We start from the raw sequence: 21,290 nt of genomic DNA on the forward strand, positions 1-21,290 counted from the left end.
AAGGCACAAAAGACAAGCAGAAATACTCGAATCTACATACAAAGGCATTAGTAAAATAAAGATTGATCGAAAAGAGAGAGCTGGAGTCGCTTCACAAATCATGCATGCAAAGAGAGTGGAAACAATTTTTGATTCAAATTATACGAGAGCAAGTTGGAATTCTAATTTACATTAGTCTATAAATGAGATTTCAACTACAAGTTGGAAAATTTTGGCCTCTCAACCGACTCACTAAAACCTTCCTCACCAATCTCTACCACAAACACACCCACCACCACAAAACTGAACGACAAAAAGAGCTATGCAGGGCACATATTGATGCCCCTTCATCACGGTTCAACAGCTATCAAAAACCTAATATTAAGGGTGATATAAGAAGACAAATAATAAAAAAGGGAAAAGCAAATGAAAGAAAAGAAAATGAAAAAGAAAAATTAATGCTGATGATTGTTTTACAAAAGCAACAATTACTTGGCTCAACATCAGAAAACCTAGTGAAGGGGTACGCTGGCCCATATCATGACTATTTCCTCATTACCCTTGGCGGTACTATACAGTATCCTCTCCTACCATCAACTGAAAGCTATAATCCGCATTCACCCACCATCCCCAGATTCATTTCTTTCTAGTACCGCTGTTCTTTCAGCTGCCCAGGACTGATTTGTGACGTCCATGAGTCAAATAGAACAGCCAAGCAAACATTGTCAAACCATTTTAACATGATTCTGAAAGATCATTCACGATCCATTTACAGCCATCTCCGGCGATGAGGTTTGTGGTATTAAAAGGCCATCCTCTCCACCCAACTGTCTGTTTTCTGATGTGTTGTGCAAGCAATCACAAGAGTTTCTAGAAGAAGCAGGAGGCCCCTTCTCCTTATGGTTCTCCTCTCCTGGGTTGCTGCTATTATCACAACAGCTTCTAGAAATAGCAGTTTCCTTCTCTTGATGATTGTCTTCACCAAAGCCCTTGTTTGTGTCAGTTGTGCGAGGTGTTTTATGCACCGAGCTTGCAGCTTTCTTACCGGGTATCACTGCCTGGCTCAGTGTAGGACACAAAGATGCAAATACACTCTCCCTTGATTTTGAGGGTTTATCTAATCGCTCCTTCTTTGCTGGTTCAGCTTCCTTTTCCCTAGAAGTCAATTTGCGCTTCAACTTAAGGGGCTCCATAGCTTCTTCATCTTCTAAGGTTTCCACCTGTTTCTTAGGTGGTAGTCTATAGTCTTCATCATCCTCGTCATCATCATAATCAACCAGTCCGCCGGATCTTGAACTATAACATCAAGATTAAAATATGAAGCACATCATCTACAAAAAATTTTTCCTATAATTTTCTAGGATCGTATTACAATACCTTAGTGATGGATAGCCTGCTGATACTCCATTGGATAGCACAGACTGAGGCTGAACTCTTTTGGCGTGTGATGCGGATGCTGTATCTTCTTCATCACTGATTTTCGTATCAAATTCAATAGCCATGAGAGAAGTTCTCAGCAGAAGTTCAGCTCAAAATAAGAACAAAACATACCTGTTCTCGTTGAAGTATTCCTCCTCCTCTTTTTCTAGAGCACGCTCATCATTTCGTTTTCGTGGATCCAGTGTGCTGCCAGTATTTTTTATTGCACAACTCTCTAGGCACTGCAATCATAATGGTCAGCATTGGAAAACAATAAACTCAATACCAAACTACAGAAAACAGGCATAAGCAAGGAATACCTGCTCATATTTAACTTTAAAAGACTGAATGGAAGCCAAATGCTCAAATTTGACCAACTCATTCCAAAATGAACCAACTATATACTTGATCAATAATTTCAGGTTTTCCTACAGGAAAGAAATTTCTAAATGTTAGACCTGCCAAATGTATCCAAGATGGAAGTACAACATAGGCATTAATAACATAGGCACCTTGCGGATATACTCAAAAAGCTCTAAAACAGCAGAGTGCAGCAGATTGTAACGGTGGCCATTGCCAACAAAGGCATCTATAATCGGTTTGAGAACGTTGCGCTTGACAAAATGATTTATCAGATGCTCATCCTGTGATCGACACATATATATAACATATTAAACAAACATGCTGGTCCAAAGTTTTAAATTTGAATCTAAGGATCATATAAAAAATTCCAATGACAATAAAATGACACTGATATGGTATGTGAGTTGAAAAATTATCAAATTCATGTTACCATCATGATATGTACATTATTTTGTCCAAGATAATATTTTATGCATTTTTTCATCACCTTGTTTGCAATAAAACCAAGTTATAGAACAGCAAGTCTAACAAAGCTTAATAGTGAAACAGGATCCATACAGCCGACCCCAACTAGTTTGGCATTAAGGCTTAGTTGTTGTTAGCTAGCATATTAACATAATACTGCCCACCGCTAACACTCATATTTAACTTTAAGCCTAAAACAACCAAATCTTACAGGAACTTTCATCATTCACGGAAAAAATAAGATGAGAAATTCAGACATAGGTAAGCATACAAATATAATAAGACAAATTCTTAGAATAAACTCAATAGCTTAACTGCCATAAGCCTATAACTGGCCAAAAGAATTGAAATGAGCCAGCAGAATAAAATTTGAGCCAATCAGCTAAAATTTATCTCAAGTAACTACTGAAGAATCTTCAAAATTAAACTATTTGAATAATAACCAATAACAACTGTTGGAACATGGCTTGTGGGACACGGCACATGTTTCTGAACAACTTTCACTTTTCCCCAAGCTGATTATCAAACATATCCGTAATTAGTTCCAACAAGTTCTATGTTTAAATATTTCACATTAAATGGTTCCTGGTAGAAGCAGCCCATTAGTGAATCATGAAGATTTGGGCCAAGATCAAGCACCAAAGCCCTTAAGGGTATATTACAGAAAGAAGCTGGGAAAGAAGAATGAGCTGGCAGGAATGGAAGGGTCTGTGAATGAGCTGTCACCCGTGAATCATTAGGAAGTTAAGCAGTTAGAGGGAATTGCGGATGAAGAATCGCATGGCAATTAGTACCGTTGAAGGATTTTCTTTTATAAATAATGAAAATTGCAGAGGGGAGGAGACGAGAGATTTATGTATTTAGTATTTTGCTAAGGGCTAGCTTGAAGCTAGTTCAGGAGAGTGTCTCTTGGTTTTGTTTTATTTTAAAAGAATAGAGTAATTCTATTTACTGTATGAGCATTCTCCATTTTATAATACAAGCTCAATTCCATTTATATTCGGATTATTTACAATTGTTCTTCTTCACTCTATCATTGGTCCGACCTGCCCTTGTTTACCTCCATGCCCAAAACCAGAATGGAGGGACGAGTTGATTCGGTAGAGAAGAACATCACGAACTTACAGAAGTTGGTTTCCGTCATGAAACTTGAAAAATAGCAACGCATGTCTTCTTTTCAAGCAGCACAGGACCAGCGTCTCTCTCGCATAGAATCATTAATTTCTTCTATGGCTCAGGGAAAATCTACGGTTCAGGAAGTGAACCCTTCTCTTCATTGTCCTGCCATCGGCACTTCCACTGTTCATCCAGTCACTCCACCGGCTGTAGTTGACGTTGTTGGCACTTCCACTCTTTATCCGGCAACCCAACCAGTTGTCGTTGATGATTCGTCCCTTGCTATTAAGAAAGTTGAGCTTCCAAACTTTGATGGGGTAGATCCGGTTGCTTGATTGGCTAAAGCAGAGCAAGACTTTGCCATTAACAATACGCGAGAGGAGATGAAAGTCCAACTTACTTTGCTTTGCATGGAAGGACCAGCGTTGCACTGGTTGCGTTCGCTTCGTCTACGTACGCCCAATCTTTCTTGGTCCCAGCTTACTCTGGAACTCCTTCATCATTATGGGGAGGATATGCGAATCAATCCTCATGAACACTTGTCTACTCTGCGTCAGGATTCTTCTGTTGATGCTTATATTGATGCTTTTGTAGCACTTGTTTCTCAAATTGAAGGTTTATTTGACCAACAGCATTTGGGTTTTTTCCTCAGTGGTTTACGTGATGATATTCGAGTGCGGATTCATTCTCAAGATTCCACAGATATCTTTCGCACTATGACTCTGGCTCGTGAACTTGAGTTGGAAAATCAATTTATTTTGCAATCAACATCTCAACAGCAATCAACATCTCAACCGAAGCGATGGAATGACAGTGGTATTCGTTGGTCTCCTTTTGGGTCTGGATCAAAAATTGATATGGGTAAACAAAGTTATGAGGCTTCTGTTGTTTCTAAAACCCAGCCCATTTCTAGTATCTCTAAATTACCAGAGCTGCTAGTACAAAAATTTCCAGACCACAACACTTTTGGTCCGCCTAAGCTTGCCCTTCCTTCCACAACAACGAAACCACCTCGCCCATCTTCCACTTTCTCTCGTAACTGAGGCATGCGACACTACAGCCACCAAGAATTCCTAGAAGCCCTTCCACCCCATGCATGAGTGCCCAAACAAGTCTTTGAGAGCTTTGATTATTGGTGATGATGAAGAGAAACCACCAGATCCTGAATTAGGTTTGTCAAAACTTGATCCTCCTCTGATTGAAGTGATTAATGAGGCTCATTTCAACACTATGGACCTTCCTTTTTACTCTATAGGACGCATTTCATCACCAAAGACTTTGAAACTCCAGGGTAGAATCCGTGGTACTGATGTTACGATTATTATCGATAGTGGAGCCAACCACAATTTCATTTCAGGTAATCTCTCTTCCAAACTCAATTTAACGGTTGAATCAACGCCCTCTTTTGGTGTTCGATTGGGTGATGGCCATAGGGTTCAATCAATGGGTGTTTGTCGACAACTTTAACTCGATTTGGGAAATCTGGAAGTTAAAGCTGACTGTTATCTATTTTTGTTGGGGGGCGTTGACATTATTTTGGAGTAGCATGGCTTGAAACTTTAGGGGACGTTCGAATCAATTGGGCCACTATGCAAATGTCTTTTTCTTGAAAACGGTAAGTTATTACTCTCTCGGGCAACCCTTCTCTTACAAAATCTGCAGTAACTGTTTCTCAATTGCACAAAATTCTTGATGTTGATTATTTAGTATATTTATGGCAATTATCTAATGTAGCAACTACTTATGAATTTGAAGATGAAATCTCTCCATCTCAGCAAAATCAATTGCAGTTACTTCTGATCAATTTCAGCATGTTTTTGGTGATATTGAATCTCTGCCCCCCCATAGGCAGCATGATCATATTATTTCTTTGGTTGCTGGCACCACTGCGGTGAATGTTAAACCATACCGATATAGTCATTTTCAAAAGGATGAGATAGAGAAGTTAGTGCGGGAAATGCTTGCTGCAGGAATTATCAGGCCCAGTTCTAGCCCTTTTTCGAGTTCGGTTCTATTGGTACAAAAGAAAGATGGCAGTTAACGTTTTTGTATGGACTATCGGGCTCTAAACAAGGCTACCATTCCGAATAAATACCCATTCCGGTGATCAACGAAATGTTAGATGAGCTAAACGGAGCCAAATGTTTTTCTAAGCTGGATCTTAAATCGGGTTACCATCAAATTCGGGTAGCTGAGGAGCACATTCCAAAGACTGCTTTCAGAACTCACTCCAGCCATTATGAGTTTGTAGTCATGCCTTTTGGATTAACGAACGCTCTAGCAACTTTTCAGGCTGCCATGAATGACTTATTCTGCTCATACTTGCGCAAGTTTATTTTGGTTTTCTTTGACGATATCTTAGTTTATAGTTCGAGTTGGGAGGAACACCTGCGACACTTGCAACTTGTATTTCAGCTTTTGTCTACAAACCAATTTCGGGTCAATAAGAAGAAAAGTTCTTTTGGGAGAACAATGGTTGAATATTTGGGGCATATAGTTTCAGCACAAGGTGTCGCAATGGATCCTGCAAAAGTAACTAGTGTGCTCAATTGGCCGCAACCGCAAACTTTGAAGGTGGTGCGGGGATTTCTAGGGTTAACTGGCTATTATAGACGGTTCATAAAGGATTATGGCTTGATCGCACAGCCTCTTACTCAATTACTTAAGAAAGAATCTCAGGGGAAGCTGCAGTGGACACCTCAAGCTCAAGAAGCTTTTCATTCTTTGAAAAATGCTCTTATTTCTTCTCCGGTTTTGGCTACTCTGAATTTTTCTAAAACATTTGTTCCAGAACGCGATGCTTCTAGAACAGGTTTAGGCGCTGTTTTGACTCAAGATCGGAGGCCTATTGCTTTTTTCAGCAAAGCTTTATCTACTCAAAACCTCTCTAAATCAACATATGAAAGGGAAATGATGGCTTTAGCCTTGGCGGTACAACATTGGCGCCCTTATCTTTTGGGCAGAAAATTTATAGTCCACACGGACCAGTGTAGCCTACAGCATCTATTGGAACAGCAATTGCATACTCCTACACAACAGTTTTGGGGCGCAAAGTTGATGGGTTATGATTTTAAAGTTGCTTATAAACCTGGAACTACAAATGTAGCAGCTGATTCGCTATCTAGGCGGGATGGGGCACTAGAATTGCAGGTTATTTCTCTTCCACAGTGGATAGATTGGTCTCAGCTTGCGAAGGAAATTGCTCTTGACCCTCAACTTAAAAAAATTATGCAAAACCTTCAAACTCATCCTCATTCTCACAAACATTACTCTTTAATTCAGAATCATCTCTTCTACAAGGGACATATTGTCTTACTTGCATCATCAGAATGGATACCTAAGTTTCTGACTGAGTTTCATTGTTCTCCAACTGAAGGGCATTCTGGAGCATTCAGAACTTGCAGAAGACTTGCTTCAAACTTTTATTGGCCAGGTATGATGAAACGAGTTCAACAATTTGTGGCAGAATGTTTGATATGTCAGAAATATAAATATAAAGCTTCATCTCCAGTAGGGTTGTTACAACCTCTGCCAATTCCTAATCGAGTATGTGAAGACATATCCTTGGATTTCATTACTGGTTTACTTCGCTCATTCGGAATGGATGCAATTCTAGTGGTGGTAGATCGTTTTTCTAAATATGGCCATTTTATTGGGTTAAAGCATCCTTATACTGCTCGCACCGTGGCCGACGTGTTTGCTAAAGAAATAGTCAAACTCCACGGCATGCCTCGATCAATAGTAAGTGGTCACGACCCCATCTTTCTTAGCCTTTTCTAGTCTGAACTTTTCCATCTTCAAGGCACCCAGTTGAGAATGAGTACTGCTTATCACCCTGAAACGGATGGCCAAACAGAGGTGTTGAATAGGGGGCTTCAGACATACCTTCGTTGTTTCACTTCTGAACAACCAAAGCATTGGAGTAAGTGGCTAACATGGGCTGAATACTGGTATAATACTAGTTATCATACAGCAACAAGAATGACTCCATTTGAAATAGTCTATGGGAGACTTCCTCCCACTCTCATTCAATTTTTACCTGGTGAAACTAAAGCAGACGCAGCAGCTCAAGACTTGCCCACTCGAGATGAATTGCTCCGCCAGCTATCTTATAATCTCAATAGAGCCCAACAATGCATGGTTAGGGCTGCTAATAAGCATCAAAGAGCAGTGGAGTATAAGGTTGGGGATGTTGTTTTCCTTAAGATGCGACCTCATCGCCAGTCTACTCTTTCTAAGATCATTCATCCAAAATTAGCAGCCCGCCATTTTGGTCCATTTCCAATTATTCAGAAAATTGGTGCAGTTGCTTACAAGTTGCAGTTACCAGAGTCATCAAAAATACATCCCATCTTCCATGTTTCTCAATTAAAAAAGGTCGTTGGACAACATCCAGTAGCTACTAATTTACCTAAAGACCTGGAAATTGATGATGAGTTGTTAGAGCCTGAGACTTTATAGCAGAAAAGATTAGAAGTGGTTAATGGGATTCAAGTGCTACAGGTCTTAGTCAAATGGAAGGGCAAACCCCTAGAGGATGCTACCTGGATGTCATATGTTGATTTTGTGAATCAATTTCCAGCTGCCAACCTTGAGGACATGGTTGTTCTCCAAGGGTGGAGTACTGATAGAAGCAGCCCATTAGTGAATCATGAAGATTTGGGCCAAGATCAAGCACCAAAGCCCTTAAGGGTATATTACAGAAAGAAGCTGGGAAAGAAGAATGAGCTGGCAGGAATGGAAGGGTCTATGAATGACCTATCACCCGTGAATCATTAGGAAGTTAAGCAGTTAGAGGGAATTGCGGATGAAGAATCGCATGGCAATTAGTACTGTTGAAGGATTTTCTTTTATAAATAATGAAAATTGCAGAGGGGAGGAGAGGAGAGATTTATGTATTTAGCATTTTGCTAAGGGCTAGCTTGAAGCTGGTTCGGGAGAGTGTCTCCTGGTTTTGTTTTATTTTAAAAGAATAGAGTAATTCTATTTACTGTATGAGCATTCTCCATTTTATAATATAAGCTTAATTCCATTTCTATTCGGATTATTTACAATTGTTGTTCTTCACTCTATCAGTTCCACACAAGATAGCAAATTCTAAAACATTATCCATAAAAGAACCCTACACTAGCATAAAAGTAATACATAGGACAAAGCCTACAGAAGCGTAGAAATAATACAATAGGAAAAAGCAAAGTAAAAAACACTATTCTAAATTTGGAAAATAAGATGCAAATGCATGATAAGCCAAGCATCCCTGAGAAATTTATATGTTCTCCCACATTAATGATTGGTCAAATTGACTTACATGGCGAGAAAGAATATTGCGAACAAATCGAACAGCAGCAACAACAAGATATTTTTCCCTTCTTCGAGTTAGAGTCATAACTTTATCTATAACATTATTAAGGAGAAAGTTACACCTGCGTACAGAAGAAAGTCACATTCACATTTCAAAACATAGCGGCAGAAAATAGATTAAATAAGATTGCGAAACAAATAACCAAAAATTTACTTTATTCTATAAGGATGGTGCAGAACACAGAAGCATAGCAATTCACAAATGTTTGAGAGTATTTCTGGCTTCACGCTATTTTGATTTTCATCTCTTCCACCAAAGCCTGAAGATTTACCACTTGATTGAGAAATGCCTTCAACTGGACATGATGCTGTTATAACATCAATTAATTGGCCCAAATGATTCTCATAGAAGATCTCAATAATATTATCTCTCTGCAGTGAATATATGCAAAACACTCGGTCATTAACAAAATGAACTCTTTAAGTAAAATATTATTCAAATAGAGCACATGTAAAAAGGAATTTAATTTTGCATGGAAGTTCTACTGACCGATCTTTAACAAGCAAGCAGAAACACGTACAAAATACATATCAACATTCAAAACATGTCTTCTATGGTTACTCTGATTTTAATTCACTTTGTTTGTACTTTGTACATTTCACCATTTGATTAGATTTTAACCATTCATTTAATGGTAGTTATTGATAAAATAAGATTTACTTCATTAAAAAACAAAGTTACTATAGAAACTCCCCATTCAAAAAGCTACAACTGCATAAAGAAACCCAAATCCATTTCAAACTCAGCAACCACAGTTTATAAATGGAACTGTGAAAACATGATGCTATAGTCAGTAAATTATAAGCCATTTAGAACAAAGACCAAGAGCATCAATAAAACAGATACCAACATAGAGATGGAACTACATTCTCAAAAAAGAAAACATGGAGATGGAACTAGGTTACCAAAGGCAAATTGAAAAACAAAATTTGAAAGTAAAATAAACAGGTGTCTCTCTATGTGTGTGCATCTGTAGACACGCATGTATATACACATTCACACACTTAAAGAAGATGAAAAAGAATAAGAATATAGAAACAAGATCAAGAGCCATCTATATATATTTATATAAGCACAATCAAAGAACAGGGAAATAAACACTACCAAGAAAAACCAAATCAATGAAATCCACAAAATAACAGCCAGTAGAAAAGCACCCCATCTTTCCCAGCATTTTGCTTACAGACAATAATTCAAATCTGTCACATAACCACAAAAATTAAATTCATAAAAAATTCAGTAATTAATTGGCATGCGTTAGAGCCTCTGTTGCTATTATTTCTGTCATTCTTGTCTTACTAAATGCAGCGCTATTGCCAATAGATTAAAATTTTAATTCCTCAAATCATAGGTGGACATTTTAACTCCCCTTGATTATCATATGATTTCAGGGTTCCTAGCAAGACTTCCCATACACAGAGATTAACTTAGGCTTGAAAATCAAGATAAGCATCAAGCCAAGACAGCTTGCATTCTAACACATAATACATATTTATATCACGCTTTTAAATAACAGCTGTCATATAATGTAACAGCCATCAAATACAGATTTTTGAAGGGGTCATTATAATTACCCACATTAAATAACGGCAAAAAAAAATAGCATTGGTAATGGACGTAAGTTATGTCTGCTACATTAACCGCTGTTATTGGCTAACAAGTAATGGGTAACTGCCATTACTCACTTGAGCACAAAGCCTTTTTTATTTTGGAGCAAGGAGGCAAACAGCCTGTTTTCTTTCTTATTTCAATACTTCCCCTTCTTTTCCCTCACACTTCCATCTCAAATTTTCCATCTTCTACAAATCTTCTTTTCTTCGGTTAAGATCATCCATTAGTAAAGATTTATTTGAAGTGAAGGAGAGCAATTAAACACAGTTCTAGGATAAGTTATTTGCCTTTGTTGTCGGTGTTTTTGCTTATTTGTTAAAGAAAATTATGCTTTATGCTGGGTTTATGAAATTTATCATATGAAGTATTAGTTTGCTCGACCTATAGATTATCTTTTTCTTTATAATTTTAGCTATTTTCAAAATTATTTTTAATAGAATATATAAGTAATTGAAAAATAACATCAAAAAAACTTTTAGGCTTCATTAATGTTTAACTCAACTCAACTCAACTCAACTAAACTAAACATTTATCCCAAAAATTTATTGGGATCGATTACATGAATTCTGTTTCTCCGCTATAAACGATTTTGAGTTAAATCCTCGGAAATGTGTAATACTTCTAAGTCATATTGTACTACTCTCCTCCAAGTCAGTTTAAATCTACCCCTTCTTTTCTCTCTATCCTCTAACCCAATGTGCTCTACTTGTCTACCTGGAGCCTCCGTATGTCTACGCTTCACATGACCAAACCACCTCTATCTCCCTTTTCTCAACTTATCTTCAATTGGCACCAGTTTTACCTTTTCTCTAATACTCTCATTACAGACTTTATCTAGTCTAGTATGGCCACTCATCCATCTTAACATTCTCATCTCTACAACTCTTATCTTAGACACATACGATTCTTTCATTGCCCAACACTCACTACCACATAACATGGCCGGTCGTATGGCTATATGGTAAAATTTTCCTTTTAACTTATTATGCTTCATTAATGTTTGCTAAGTATTAATTTAGGCTTCGGCAAAGTTAAAATTAAGACAAACAAATAATCATGATTTCTTTAGTAAAAAAATATAGATAATCAAGAATTTCCTAGACACTTATTTTGGTGGTAATAAAATTAGTCCTTTACTATCTACTTAGGTATTTTAGGTTTAAATTGATTAATGATAATGATGCCTAAGAATGATGGATTTACTACCTTTATTTGATATATATTTATCTTATTCTTCAGTTGTGTATCTTAATTTTAGTTATGTCTTTAAATATCTATTCATTTCATAAACTTGCAATTTTTTAAAAAAATTTGTACAGCAATAGGTTGTTACCATTTCGTTAGCCGTTATAGACCCGTTTTCAATACCTGAGAGCATACCCTAAACTTCGATTTAAATCATGACACTTATAAACTCAGAGGAAAACAGAACAAAATTGGGAAGCATGTATAAAATCTGTTTTCACCCTTCATTACACCTGGGCTCCGTTTGGGATTGTGATTGAGACGCTAAAAACTGCTTTTTGGAAAAGCACCATTTTAGATGCTATTCAAAAAAAAAAAAAGGTTTTGTTGTTTTGGAGTTCTTATAACTTAAACATATCAAATTTAACTTTAAATCAATTTTAATACTCTCTTAACATATTTAAAAGATATTTTCTCAACAGCAGGCAGCTCTAACAACAATGCCAAATAGACTCTTAATTGACCAAAACTGACAGCTCCATATAGGATAAACTATCAAGAAGGATACCTGTGCATGTGCTCCTGATAATGTATAGGAATCCAGTAAAATACGAAGAATTTCAAGAAACTGGCAGTGCATGTCCTCTCCAAAATCCGTTATCATACCTTTAACCTGTATGTGAACTATATTAAATTCATTGAATACATGCATGCTTACATGTCCCAAATGAATGGGATTAAACAACATGGAAAATGCACAAAGCCATAATGAAAACATACTATTATATAAATAAATAATAATAGTACAATACCACGACATCCAAGTAGCATCAGCATATCCAACAAAGAAGTATAAGCATCATTAAATCAAAAGTAATATCAAAGTTGATGCTACTTGGATTAGTAATATTACAAAAAAAATTGGCAAGGGCACACAGCTGAACCCTCCTACATCCATCCCCACACTGTAGGTATCACAATCAACTCATAAATTACATACCAACAGTCCTAGAAGTGGAATTCCTTCCTGCCTAACAACATAAGAGCGCAAAAGATTTGGATCCTGATTCAAGAAAAGAATAAGGATATCTGTCCTGCATCCATAAGAATGACTTCCTGTTAGGGTTAAGCAAACAGACCAAGAGAGGGTATTGAATTGCAAAGAGAAGAAAGAAAGCACAAAATGTTATATTAAAGGCATAAAGTAAATGATCACAAGTACCCAGTTAATACAAGTTTCTTGTCTTGATTCTGCAAAGTTTCTGTCATGATGTCAAAAATACCTTCATTCATGAGATCCCTACAAGAATCAGAGACATTCATGCTCAAAACAATATTGAAATCATTAAAAAAACAAAATAACTAAGAAATTGTATTAGACTAAGCCAAACTACGCCCAGAAACACACACATACCTAAACAGTCGGAGTTGCTGGACCATCTGCAGGCTCTTGCTTAAACTACAAAACTCATGTAGGAAATATACCTATTGTGATGGGGAAAAAGAACACCAGGGAAACACATCATTAAAAGCTAACCACAAAGCTGTACCTATTTATTACTAGGTATCAGCATCATGAAATACACCACTGTACCGAAAATACAGAAATTAAACATTAGCATGTTTGCATTTCTGTTCTATAATTATAATATTTACTGTGTTTAGTGTATTTTGACCTCTTCACCCCTCTTACCTAGGAATTGAAACTCAAATGTCTGGCAATCAAGAAGGGCCCAATCCTAGAACTGTGGAAAAAATCTACAACAGCAATCGAAAGAGAATTTCATTTCATAAAGGAAATGGTCTCAAGAAAAGACCATTTTCTATTTCCTAGCACATAAATATTCAACAAGAAAGCTGAGTTGATCTACAATGCTCACCCAGACAAAGTTCAGAAAGTCCACATTTTGATAATCAAATATTAAAACTGAAATAAACAGTTAAACAAAGGTCCAAACTACGAAGTGAAGAGGAAGTCCAAAAATTCGGTTAGTTATTACATTCCTGCGTCAATTTAAAACTGTAGGATAAAAGCACCAATTTTGACATTGAGAATTACTGACCGAGATGTTTGAACAGTTCGGATACTCAAACAATTAAACAAGGAAATTATTGTGTATCTAACCAGACATCTAACTGATTGAAGATAAAACAATCCAGAACTTAATGATATTTAATTCATTCAAAAATAAAAAATCTGACGTAGAGATTGGGAAAGTGGGCAAACAGAAAAAAAATCTCATAAGTAGCACAGACAGTATCACTCACAGAATTTATTAGATGTCTACACTTACCAAATTTTTCTTTGATTCTCCAGATGTAGTTGGGGACCTCAACCTTGCAAATAATTCCTGAATAAAAGTACTGTCATCCTTTAACAAAGAAACAACCTAGAAAGAGAACACAGAAGTTAGAGGTACAAATAACAAATATCACAAAATGTAACCCAACTAGAGATGAAAATAACAACCTACAATGCATAGACAATAAGTTCTTAGAATCTTACAACTGCATTATTTGCATGAATTATGGAATTGAGATTTGCAACTGTAGCCTCGTACAACGCTCTAGCCAAAACAACATCCTAAAACAGACATGAGAAGGTAAGAATTCCCCAACTAAAATGGAAAGTAACCACTAGAAATTACGTCATTCAAGATCCAAACCTTCAAATAACCAACTCTATATGTCTGGTGTATTTTTGACAGGACAATAGGATCTTTGATTGGTATGGCCTTAAACATTGAAGAAATGAATGCATGTCAGCAACAAGTAATGAGTAATGACTTCTTTCAGTAAATACATCTCCTACCCCCTTCCTGCAATTAGGGATGATTAAAAGAACCGACAAACTTGAGAAACTAAACAAAGCAAATAACTGCAACAAAAAGAAGTGAATAACCAAAACAATTTTTTTTTTTTTTTTTTTTTTGGGGGGGGGGGGGGGCGCGGAGGGGGTGGTTAAATCTGTGAACACGGGATAAATTAGTAGGGGAAGAAGTGAGCAGAAAAAAAGGGAGACGGGAGACGTAAAATAATGTGGAGAAAAGTAGTATTAAAGGATTTACAAGTTTCGAGGATTGATGCAAACTTGTTGGCTAATAGAGCTGAATGGCGAAAAAGGATCTATATTGCCGACCCCAACTAGTTTGGGATTAAAACTGTTGTTGTTGGGTTAAATCTGCCAATAACCAAACCAAATCAATAAATAGAAGAGCACAAATCTTTTATGTGGTTTTATTCCAATAGAGTAGGTTATTCCTTATGTGTAACATCAGAACCACCTTTAGCAATCCTGGTTCAATTAATTACATGGGCATTTATCATCCATTTTACTATCTCTTCACACTTGCCCCACTTGGGATTTTTTTTCTTCCAATTTTAATTTTAGCTCCTTGTGTCCTTCCATTTCTCTCATTTCTACTTTCCCTTCTCTATATTCCAGACAGAAACTTTAGCACATCCTCAATTTCCTCCCTATTTCATTTGGTTTCCCATTTGTTTCATCCTTTTCTTGTCCTTTAAATTGCTTTATCTATTTCTCATCCTTAAGTAATTCCAAGCTTGTTTGATGAATTTTTTTTTTCTTCCTGTTTGGCAATTAATGGTGCATTACTGGTTTGTTTATTGCAAGGTAATAGCTAAACACACCAATCACATATTGCTTCTTTTTTTTCAGTGCTTTCCTTCTAGCAATGAAAGAGCATGGTTTGTATAGTTTTGATAAATAAATGGCCATGGAGCTTTGTGCAAGTATTTATTGAGCACAGTGATGTTGGCGTGTTGCAGAAATACAGTTTACAAAGCAAAAACAGAGTTCCACAAACTGTTAGATTGAATACCCATGAAAACAGTTAACTGATGTTCAAGGAACAGTTTGTTTCTCCAGCTGTTGAACCAAGATTATGTTCCGCTTAAAAAATGGAACCATGTGCACTGTACCAGCAATACCCCATCCCAGCCTAAAAGGAAATGGGAAACCAATTAACAGCATGTTACCTCCTTGAAAACTACATGCTCTTTCAGAAAATTACGATGATGTTGGGCATGAGGAACCTCGGGGTCATCTGAAAACAAAATTTATGGCATGTCATCATCATCACCACCACCACCACCAAATACTAGTCATAATGAGAATTATTTTGTGAATTATCAACTATTTAGTGCATGCCCTTCACTCTGTGCAGACTAAATAACAGATTATCAGGACAAAGAAAAAAAAGAAGATATACGACGCTATGTACAGTATGTGATTAACACATAGTACACATTATTTTAATTAAAATGATTCAGAATGAGAAATTTAAAGGAAAAATCTTTAAGACTTTAAGACTATAAAAAATAATTACAAACACTAAAACCAATACATGATTCAAGCCAGTAGGATTGGCAGCTAAAAAAAATTATTGAACACACAAAAGCAAACACAATTTTATTATTTCAGTGAAACACGACAACAATAAAAATAAAAAAATAAAAATAAAAAAAACTATATCATCTTAGTATGTCTCATTTAAAGTTAATATTCCAGACATCAAAACATCAAATATAACATAATTTATGCACCAATAGCACAAGACATTATTATGACTACCATGATTATCATGCATATTTCAAAGGTATCTCCCCTACAAATTCAGTGCACATTGATATAAGGCCGAATGGAACCTGGAAGTTCTTTCTATGAATAAGTAGCATAGCAAGGAAACAACCAGAGACCATTAATCAAAAAAGAACCCAAACTGCCAGAACACCAAATGAAATGAAATAAGTTAAACAAATCAATGGCATAAAAAGAATGTGATTGACTCAAATCTATCAGATTCATTACAATGATACCACATTTAATGTAATGATTAAGAATAGTCACATAAGCAATCATCATAGGTAGAAAGTGTTGGTTATCAAATTTTCATTCAAATACAGTTATACAAAAGATTACTAGTGGATTTACAAACTAACAATTAGATGAGCTCTTACACTCAAGTGAACCAATAATATCCATGATCAACTCATCCCCAAATATTTTCTCAAAGATTTGAGGACTATTGAGCAAAACTGCAACAAAACAAACAATGGAAAATTTTAGAAAATTTAATGAAGGGCACAGAAACATGCAGTATAAAATGAAAAACAACAGCAACTGGGATTAAATTAGATACTGACTGATTCCTCGAACTATTTTGAATATCATGTGCAGACCATCAATATTTTCCAGATCCTCACAGATTCTAAAAAGTTCCATCAGCTTGCGGAAGAAATCTTGCTGCATTGGGAGAAGAAATTTTACTCAGAAAGTCTCCCATTCAAAAACTACAAACTTTATTGTGTGTTTATATTTATGCAAATAAAAAGTGCTAAACATATTCCTTCTACAAACTACAAACTTACCATATCCCTTGTATTACAAACCTACATGGATATTAATGCAAATAAAAATTGCTAAAAATTTTTTAGAAAAAAATTAAAGCCAAACATCTAGGATGTACTTTAAATTCATTAGCAGTTGGTCATGAAATTAAATCAAACAAGGGAAGACATCATTGTTCAATCACAATGTGGAAAGAGAGAATTAACATGAAGCCTACATCATTCAATATAAGTTCTGTCAACCTCATCTGATCAGCAATTCCACTCTCGGACACAGTCTGCAAGAAAAAAAATTATATATTCAAGTTAATTAAGCAATCATCCACAACCACACAGGCATCAATAGATGATAAAGAAAGCATGCAATTACATAATTCCATGGGGAAAAAGAGACAAAAATATGACAAAATTATAAATGTAGCAAATCTTTAGTGACATCCATCAAAAAACCCATCAATAAACACAGATAAGTCAATGCACAGACCATGTACCTTGAGGAGATTAGAGAGAGACAGTATAGAGAACTCCAACACAAAATGAAATGTGAAAAGAAGAGAAGTAAAACACCAATCTAACCTTAAGTATCAAAGGAAGTGTGGAAAGTTCAACCGCAGGTAACTCCCTTAACTCACTATTCATGCTGTGAAATGTCTCATCTGCATAAAAATAATAATAAAATAAAATAAAAGGACAGAAAAATTACTTATAACCACTCCATAGAAAAACAAGAGCAAATTGCACTAGATCACACAAATAATCTTTTCAGTGCGTACGAATGTTAAGCATATTTTTTGTCTGCTTGAATCTGAAAACGGTAGTCCCCAACAGTGAGTAACTTTTTAGGAGATTATTAAATGTTGGTTTTTAACTGAATATCAATACTTACTGTTAAGACTACTAAACTGCAGACTTCTTTGCACATTACAGATATGATCCCTGAACAAAAAAAAAAAAAAAAAAAAAGCATGCTCAGCATCAGATGACATGGAAGAAAATTCGAGGAAAAAAGAAGACAAACAAACATAAGTTGATACCATATATAAGAACACCCTGTTGTCTCTTGAAAGCTTAGTGCTAATTCTGTAGAATATTCAGGATCTCTCCATGAGATTATCGTATCTGAAAAATATAAATAAAGAGATCATTTTATCAAACACCATAAATCAAGAGAGCCGCACATATGGTATTAGCCAACAATACGAAAAAACGGCACTTGTGACAAGCCATTTGTGAAATACTAAAATACCTTCTTGTTTTCTGTAAATGTCATCCGGTATGATACGATGCAGAAGCAGTGTTTCATTGTCTTCTTCATCGATAACAAACAAGCCCAGCTCTTCTGATCTCTGCTTGATAACATTCACAATTCAAAATGCAGTGCACATTTTAATTACACATTTTTTTAAGAACTGCTGTATTAATTCTTTTACTTAGATTCCTGAAATTCAGCAGGATTAATGGAAAAATAAAGAATCCAGTTCAAGAATTGAATAAACCTCCAAATAGTCAACAGTAACATGCCCAGTCCCTTGGTCATCCCATTTACCATCTTCATTTAGACGGTAGACCTTCACCCTCTGCAATTCAATAAAAACAAGCTCAAATACCTCTACAGGCCATTGCACCATTATTACTAAAATTGTTACTGAACATGGAGGGAAAAGAAAAGCAAAATGACCAATATAGCTAGAAAGACCAATATAGCTAGAAAGACCAAGATTGATCAGACTTATAATCAAAGAAAGACAAAACATTCCACCAAAACCCAGTCCCAAAATAAATAAATAAACTTCAATATGAGTACAATACTTCCTTCAACTCCGACAAATCTCAGCCCAGACACTTCCAAAACTAGCATTCTATTATTTCAATGTATGGCACCAGTAATTCTACTAAGAGAATCACTCTTACCCTCCCTCATAGCATAGTAAACCATAAAACAGACTACAACCCCAGCTTTTAAACATTATCCACTCAAAAGGAGAAAGGGAGGAGGGGGAGACCTGTACCCTCTAGCAGATACCGTGCTTGTAACAAACACCTGAATTGCATAAACTGCCATTGGAAGATAATATCAACTCTGAAACATCTTTATACCAAAACCAAAATGGTACTTATAATAGCAACTTTGGTTAAATCAGCAGCCCCAACTGAAAAGAATTCTAGTACTACTGGCTAACCAGCTTAACAGTACTACATACCCAGACAAGGCCTTAACACAATTTAATAAAAACCAACTACGAATAATATTCAACTTTTCTGAAACCTTAAGAAGACCACTATGCATAAATAACCCATATCATGGCACGGAAAAACCTAATGCAACTGAGTTACACCAATCACACTCGAACTCTCCTAAAGAATATCATGAAAATAGTAGATTAAATAACACCAAGAAATAAAATATAGAAAGAAACCTTAATTTAGAAGTGAACTCGTGCTGCAAAACCACTAGCTCGTACCATGTCCAATTCTAGGGCACAAACAAAAGGGCAAAATAATACCAAAGCCCTACAAAGCTATGCAAACTGACTTACCTGCAATGAATTGGAGTTTGCTTGCGATTTCTCTTGCGCGCCCATGTCAGCTCCTCACTTCACGACCCAAACTGGAAGCTCCAAAATCCCCGAGGATTTTAATTGTAGTAAAATTAGTTATAAGGACGTTAAAATTAGGGTTTTACGAATAGAGAGAGGTAAAGAGAGGATAAATGAACAGTAAGAGATTGAGGTTCGGCGATCAATAGAAAACCCGAACCGCCATTGACGTAGCTAAGTGAACCTTCGATTTCTCTCTCCCTCTGTCTCTCTCTCTACCTCCCTCCCTCCCTATTTTCCCTCTTTCCTTTTTTTTATTTTCTGTGCAAGTGTCTGTCCTTGCCCATCGATAAGCGAAAGAAAAGTGAGAAAATAAAAAATAAATAAATGCAAAATTTACACCTTTATTAAAAAATTTAGTAATACATTTAATTTTAAAAACATTTAATTTTATTTTTAAATTTTTATAATTCAATAAATTTAAAAACAATTGAATATATAAATTAATTTTATGAGATTCATTAAAAAATCTAATAATATTTTCAATTAATTTAATTTCTTTTTTAATATTAATGCTAAATAATATCTCAAGATTTATTTAATTTTATATTTCAAAACTTAAAATGTGATATAAGACAGATTTTAAACATTAGAACCATGTACACAATTTTGTCTAATGCCCTCGAATTTTGTTCTTATTACGGAATGACCACTGACGACTGACGACCTTCTGCTCATATCCACGCGCTCTGTTAATCACGATCCAATCACGATGGCATTACTGTGAGCTCGTTGGCGTTCGGTCTAAAGGCTTTACCCGACTGTGCCCGAAACACGCACACAGATTCCTCTAATTGGCGGGAGTAATATAACACGTGTAAATAGTATTCACTGGTTCGCGCTTTTACCAGGCACTGGGTGACAGGTCGGTGAAAGCTTAACCAATCATTGAAGAACAGACAGACACGTGAACTGAAGGTAGCACGAAACAGTACTTCACCAGCAGCATGACCTCTGGGCTGTCGTACACCTGGACCAGTAAGTTTGAGACCAGTGTCAATAGTCCAAGTCAAAGGTAATTTTCCACGTGGTTTCATGTAATTAATAGTTGAAATTTGACAATTTTAAAATAAAACCAATAAATAATATTAAATACCCAAAAACTCTAAATTTTTTAATATTTTTTACACCATATAAATGAGTTTTTATACAAGTAAATTTACAAAATTTGATAAAATCTTCAATAAAATTATTATATAATATGTCTTATGTGATTTTAAATTATAAAAAAATTACATATTCATAGTATCATAATAAAAAAATTTTTATTTTTTATAAAAAATTAATAAATATAATAATTAATATAGAGATAAGATTTATTTCTTTCTTTAATTCTAATTTGGTAAGGAAATAATTTTTTATAATTTAAAGCTACAAAATTTTATTAAAAATTTTACTGATTTGGATGGTTATTAGTGAATAAAAAATAAAAATTTAATAATTTTATTAAAATAAATTAAAATATAATAATTAAAATAAAATAATTAATAAAATTGGGTAACTATTAGAGAAATTTATCCCTTGCCAATAACTTGAAGAGTAGTTATTTTCGACATTCAAATACATATATACATAGTAATTAATAATGAATATATATTTAAAATTTTAATAAATAACATTTAAATGTATAATAAATTAAATCTCAATTTATTATTTTTTATTAATTAAATAAATACATTAAATTATAAACTCGAGAGTGTATAAGAATCTTTTTCGAATTAGACAATTAAGAATAAAAGGAAAATAAATGGGAATACCAAGATGTAAGCGGATAGTCTCATGTGTTACGTGTTTGATGATTATCCACTTAGTTTATAGGAATG

The 21,290-nt window shown here is 35.3% G+C and overlaps 1 protein-coding gene across 2 annotated transcripts; it reads right to left on the reverse strand.

The window, feature by feature from the left end:
* Positions 1-116: 116 nt before the first annotated feature.
* On the reverse strand, positions 117-19,751 carry LOC110633023 (uncharacterized). 2 transcript variants are annotated; one of them, XM_021781455.2, is made up of 24 exons: positions 19,408-19,751; positions 18,367-18,447; positions 18,117-18,216; positions 17,905-17,989; positions 17,757-17,806; positions 17,447-17,526; positions 17,089-17,148; positions 16,667-16,766; positions 16,481-16,558; positions 15,500-15,567; positions 14,167-14,235; positions 14,007-14,084; positions 13,795-13,890; positions 12,915-12,985; positions 12,723-12,800; positions 12,501-12,594; positions 12,069-12,173; positions 8,858-9,075; positions 8,651-8,765; positions 1,911-2,042; positions 1,719-1,826; positions 1,531-1,640; positions 1,357-1,452; positions 117-1,275 (listed from the first exon to the last, which is right to left on the reverse strand). In XM_021781455.2, exons 1-24 carry the CDS (start codon positions 19,450-19,452, stop codon positions 738-740), a joined length of 2,655 nt encoding a protein of 884 aa, XP_021637147.2. In that variant the 5' UTR covers positions 19,453-19,751; the 3' UTR covers positions 117-737. The 2 variants fall into 2 exon arrangements, with proteins under 2 accessions (XP_021637147.2, XP_021637146.2); XM_021781454.2 differs by having other exon boundaries at positions 16,463-16,558.
* Between the last annotated feature and the right edge of the window lie 1,539 nt (positions 19,752-21,290).

Source organism: Hevea brasiliensis, chromosome 4, assembly GCF_030052815.1.
Source record: "Hevea brasiliensis isolate MT/VB/25A 57/8 chromosome 4, ASM3005281v1, whole genome shotgun sequence".
Classification (NCBI taxonomy): Eukaryota; Viridiplantae; Streptophyta; class Magnoliopsida; order Malpighiales; family Euphorbiaceae; genus Hevea; species Hevea brasiliensis.